At 48.9% G+C, this 6,004-nt stretch overlaps 1 protein-coding gene across 1 annotated transcript; it reads right to left on the bottom strand.

Moving 5' to 3' along the window:
• Nucleotides 1–250: 250 nt before the first annotated feature.
• Nucleotides 251–2,537, bottom strand: LOC124647683 (transcription factor APG-like). Its single transcript, XM_047187586.1, has 5 exons — nt 2,305–2,537; nt 1,275–2,219; nt 1,058–1,150; nt 910–975; nt 251–828 (listed from the first exon to the last, which is right to left on the bottom strand). The coding sequence occupies exons 2-5, from the start codon at nt 2,190–2,192 to the stop codon at nt 397–399; spliced, it is 1,509 nt and encodes a 502-aa protein (XP_047043542.1). The 5' UTR covers nt 2,193–2,219; nt 2,305–2,537; the 3' UTR covers nt 251–396.
• Nucleotides 2,538–6,004: the final 3,467 nt, after the last annotated feature.

Genomic DNA, 6,004 nt, shown 5'->3' with positions numbered 1-6,004 from the left:
TCAAAGCTGCAGCCACAAAATGCTCCATGATGCATTGATGCATGTGCATGAACAACGCTAGCAGACTTCGGATGGACGCCTGTCTGCAGCACCAGCAATCCAGCAATGAATTCTGCTGCTGCAGCAGACAATGGGTAGGTCATGTATGTCAGGATAGAATACCGCGGCCGCTATCAAAAGCAATCGTGATCCATTGATCCTCTCCAGCAACAGCAGCAGCCACTGTATCCCGGCCTATCTTCTGACATGCTGAAGAAGCAGTAACAGTGAACCATTCTACAGTTTCACAAAGTTACAGCTACAGCAGATCGACTGGGCAAAATCGCTGGAAGTACAGAGTCAGGCTGCAGCTCCGCCATCGACGTGCATGCTAGAGCTGCTACATTGTCAAGCTAGCTACATTGCTCCTGGGACCTGCGGATGGTCGCCCGACGTCTGCTGCTCGGCCTGGGCGGCGGCCTCGTCATCGCCGGCGGCCATCTGAGCGCCCGCAGCAGCCGCCTGCTGGGGGAAGGGCGGCGCGGGGGAAGGCATCGCGGGGCCGTGGCCGAACATGGGCATGCCGGGGATCATCGGGTATGGGAATTGGGCCGCACCAGCGGCGGCGGCGGCGAGGCGCGGGTCGAAGGCGCCCATGCCGTACCCCATGGGGCCGAGGTGGTGGTGGTGGAAGTGCGCCATGGGCGGCATCTGCATCTGCATGTGCTGCATTGCCAGCATCGGTGGCATGCACAGCCCGGCCGTCCCCATCGTCGACATCATCTGCACCTGGAGTTGTAGGGTCTTCAGGTACTCGATGGCTTCCTCCAGCATCGACGCCTTGTCAATCTACAGCACCGAAAATAATTTATGTTATCCAGTTCAGATAAAATTGGTCTCTTTCCTCAGAGATGATCAATGGGTATCTACCTTGTTGCAATTGGGGATGAGTTCTTGCAGGGCGCGCATCTTCTCGTTGATCCGATCCCGTCTCCTCTGACATAGCAATCTCATACCGATTTAGCAACCACAAACGCAGATACGTAAACGCATTGGACGCAAGAAGAGACGCAAGTACCCGCTCCGACATGTTGTGCACTTCGGCGGTGCGGCCGCGCTTGGTGCTCCTCGACGCCGACCTTCTCAGCCCGCCGGCCTCATCGTCAAGATCCTGCGGACAGCACAACACGTTTGCATTGGTGTTAAATTGTGAACCACACAAGAAAGAAACACAAGATTGGATCAATGGCTGCGTGATGGTGATGACCATGCATGTCATGCCATAGCTTAATTACCTCGTCCTCCTGACTGACGGACCACTCCGGAGCCTGGTGGCTGCTGCTGCTCCTCTTCAGCTGGCTCCGGTCAACATTGTCGGAGCAGACCGATGAGGTCGTCGCCGTCGCGGGCGGCTGAGGCGGCGCCCTCTCAAGAGCCGCCCTCGCTTCCGGTTGTACTCTGTGAGCCAACGCCGCAGACGCTTCTCCCTGCCGGATAGGGACCGGCGGCGTCGGCGGAGGAGGCGGTGGTGGTACAGGGGCCACCGTGGCGCGCGAGTCCTTGGGCGGCTGCAACCACGCCATCCTCTGCTCGGAGAAGAGCGGGGTGCTCCTCAGCCGGCTCGCCGACGCCTGCAGCACCGTCGACTCCACGGGGTTGCTCGGCGCGGCCGCGGCGGACGCCCTCTCGTTGGCTGGCGGCGGTGCGCGCTGCAGGGGCCTCGAGAAGAAGGTGAAGTTCATGATGCCCTCGCCGCTCGGCCGAGCCTGCTGCTGCTGATGCCTGGGAACCGCCGGCTCCGGCATCGGAGGCGGAACGGCGACCGCGCAGTGGGACGTCGACGGCGCCCCTCCGGCGTCTCTGCCCGCCACCGCAGCGGGGAGGTCGGGGTAGCCGGAGAGCAAGGTGGAGCAGTACTCCGGGGGCAGCGGGGCCGTGTCGCTGTCGTCGTCGTCCACGCCGCCCATGACGGGGTAATGCAGCCACGGCACGGCGTCGTCGTCCGGCGCCCCGAGGAGGTCGCGCATGGCCGTCGCGGATGCCGGGTGGTGCGTGGTGAGCTCCGGTGCCCTGCCGCTGGTGCTGGTGCCGGCGGCGCTGCTGGCGAATGGCGGGAACGGTGCCGCCGCCGTCCGCTGGAGCGCCGGGCCGTTCTGCCAGAGAAGCTCCGGCAGGTCGTTCCCCGGCTGCTGACTCCTACGCAGCAGCAGCATCACGAATGCGTCATCGTCAGTATTCACCTAGCGCACGGACGGAGCTTAGTGAAGCCAGCAATGGCGAATCAAGAACCAAGAAGAGAGGAGAGCACGGCCGGCGAGAACTCACATCCCGCGGCTGGTGTAGCTCGCTCGTATATATGAACGGAGGAGCTCCTGCGGCGACAGGTGGATCTTGGCCGACGTCACGAGCGAAGGAGCAGGGAAGGGGTGGAGGAGGAGTGGCGCACCATGAAATTGAAAGCAGAGACGAAGATGCGTGAGAGAGAAAGGGAGGCGGGCGGGCGAGCGAGCGAGTGAGCGAGGAGGTTGCAGTTAAGGAAGAGCGACGCGCCACCGACCGAGGTGTCTCCGTTGATGCCAACGGAGGATGGGCAGTGGGGGCGCCCGCCAACCCCAAGCGCTCCAATTTGTATACGGAGTTGTCGAGATCGACGATCGACACGGGAACGAAGCCACCAAGCTCGTGCTGCGAGACCGCGACTTGTTTGTTCCACACTGTCTGCCCATCACTCCAGTGATCTGGATACAAAGGCTTACCGTAGCTCCTTCGCGTTTCTGAAACTAAAAAGAAACTACCAGCAATTCTTTCTTAAAATCTCATGTACACAGAGTTGTACTGAAAGTCCAAATGTAGCCCGAGCTACATGGCTCTCTTTTTTTACAAAATTCGAATTCAATATTTAAAATTTCAAAAAATTCTGAAAAAAAATTCTTAAGCAATGATGTACTTTACTACTGTGCAAAATATCAGGATCAAATACATTATATTCGAGGCTACAGAAAAATGAGAAATTCTGACCAATTTTAAAGGTTTCAAAATCTATACTGTTCAGATCCACAAATTTATGAATTTTGCACAACCCAAAATGCGCAGTCTTTCGTATTGTTTTTTTTTTTCACAGTGGTAGAGTACAACATTATCTATCTTTGTTCATAATTCTTTGAAACTATGAAATACCATTTTTTTTTGGAAAAACAGGCTACATGTAGCTCGAGCTACAAAGTGCCACACTCGAGAGTTGTAGCATAAAACCACCATTTTTTTGGGCTAAATATTTATTTTGGTATCATTTTATGTTTCAGAGCAAAAATCTACCACTTTTTTTCGTTTCTCATTAAATATTAAACCTTTCCTAAACATGACTTGACAGAATTCTGACAGCCTCGGCCCATCTATCAAGATCAATTTTCCGATCTGGATCGGGCCCCACTTGTCAGTTCAAATAAATAATCTAAAAATACCCCCAAAGAATCTTAATTATTCCAAATATGTTATGTTGACTATGTCTCTCTCCACCACCTCACGTCACCGCTACCGCACCACTGCATTCGATAGTTCCATCTTCACCGTACTCGGGCGAGGCACATCGCCGGCCATCCTCCCCTCCCCTCTGTTACATCCGCGCGCCTCTCCATCTTCAACCGCCCCATCAAAGGAATTGAAACGAGGAGCATCGAATCATAGCCCTTACCTCCTCTTCCCCAGCGACGACCTCCCCTGTTGTAGGTGCAATGAAAAGATTAGAGGTTGAAATATAATCTTCAAACTTTTACCTTGGTTACCATTGGAAGGAAAAATTTCATAGTTTTCTTCCTTTGCAACATGAAATTCCTACATATTAGCATCGAAAGATTCATAGCAAGGTTCTATCTCTAGTTCATCATTAGTAATGCTCTCCTCATGAGTATCTAGGCACGAGGCCTCCGCATATAAATTATAATTAGTTTTAGCATTACAAGAATCATCACCAAAGATAGAGGCATCATAAACAATCATAGCATTTGTAGTGTGCAACTCGTTGTCAACCTCACCTTCTTGGCATTCCTCCTCTTTGTCTTGTGAATCCTACAAATGGTTATTTTTGGGAACTACAAATTTGCAGTATTCATTACTCTCTATGACAAGTGCATTACCACTAAGATATTCCTGGCAATATTCAACAATATATTGCAAGGTTTCATATGCCATTTGTAAAAATTCATCATCACTACTCATTATAAGCATCATAATTTTTCGGTTAGCTCATCTGCACCTTCATAAAGAACATATTTTATAATTTCCTATTAGCATCATTAATTTAGAAAGACGCCAATGATTCATCATAAGTATGAGAACACTGAAAGAAAAATGCCCGACACACATACATTTAGGACATATTATTTCATAAGAAGCACATAATGTGTGAGAACAACATATTACTTGATAATACATTTTGCATACATGCGCCTCATTACTAGTTGTGTGTTCTTCTTCGTTGTAAACACCGTCTTCTTCTTCGGCAGCCATGTGTAGGAATTCCTCGAATCCCTTCTCCTCCAATGCAAGTTGCATATGTTCTAGCAACATCTTGGAAGACATGATTAGTAGAAACAGTTTTTATAGAATTTTGTTTTATAACTTTTTTATTATTTTCACTATAAATAAAAACAATAATATAATGGAAACAAAAGGAAATAAATTATGTGTGAGTGGGTAGGTAATAAACTAACGCTATGCTCCCCGACAACGACGCCAAGTTGATGTATGGGTTCATGCGATCAACAACAGAGTTATTGCAGTACTTGTAGCAACAACTATTTATTAGAAAGTTCATTCCATGAATGCTTTGCAAATGCCAATCACACAACACCGCACCCACGTTGTCAGTGCAGCCACGTGCGCTCCTAGAATGGTGTTTGGAAAAGTCTACTCTATAGGTTACTAGAATGGCAATGATTTGAGAGAGGTTTGAAGTAACTAAGAATAAAGACCTAAACAAGAAAGAAGTAAATGAGATGGGTTGTACTTGTAGAATTGAATAGAATAAAAGACAATGTCTAGACTTTTGGTCTCACTACTACTAGAGGAGCAATTATGTAGCCATCTATTGGAATTACACTAAATAAACGTTCTCCTCTTAAAGGTTATCGGTTGTCATAAGGCGTTAGTACTTTCAAACTCATGTTGTCACTACACAACTCAATAATACACTCCGGCTAAAAGATCACATGAACTCATCTACCTCCTCTTTGTCATGTGAAGAGAGAGAGAGTAATACATAATAGATGAAACACAAAGTCTAATATTGCATACTAGATCATACCTAACCTAGAACCGAATCAATTAATCAAACATAGATAAATATAAATACAAATATTAATTCATGGAGATCATCATGTTCAATCTTACAAATACAAAATATAAAAAAGGGAGAGAGAGAGAGAGAGAGGTGGAGATGCTGTTGGAGATGATGATGATCAACGATTCTCGCAGTGAAGATAGGGACGTCTCCCTCTCCTTCTCTTGCTTTGATCTTGTGGAGGTGTTGGAGGAGATCTTGATCTTGGAGGTGGGAGGCGGATATGGAGGTGGCGGAGCAGTAGGGCTCTGCCCCAGAGGCGTGTGAGGCGTGTGTGGCGTGTTCTTGAAGGCGGCTAGGGTTCCCCTCTTTAAATAGGCATTTTGGAGATCCGTTTCGTGAACCGCCGGAGCTCGGGGCCGAATATGCCCATCGGGTCTTCACAAATGTTGTTTTGTTTGACAAAACGAAACCAACGGAGCCCAGTACGACCATACGGTATGGGTGGGGCAATGGTTGCTATTCTCTATGTACTTTCCATATTTTGTTCGCCATTTGTTCATAGGGACTCCGATTGACGTGATCTTCGGATCGTTGGACGAGGGCTATAACACCATGGCCTTATATCTTAAATATAAGATGGTGGAAAAAATAACATGGTTAAGTCTGGTGCTTATAACTCTCTCATATTATATCCTCTTGTTCCCTTTAGCCTCCCTTTATCACAGTTGTCCATAACACACACAC

This window comes from Lolium rigidum, chromosome 4, assembly GCF_022539505.1.
Source record: "Lolium rigidum isolate FL_2022 chromosome 4, APGP_CSIRO_Lrig_0.1, whole genome shotgun sequence".
Lineage (NCBI taxonomy): Eukaryota > Viridiplantae > Streptophyta > Magnoliopsida > Poales > Poaceae > Lolium > Lolium rigidum.
Note: the sequence above shows the minus strand (reverse complement) of the source record. Positions and strands in the feature narration are given on the sequence as shown.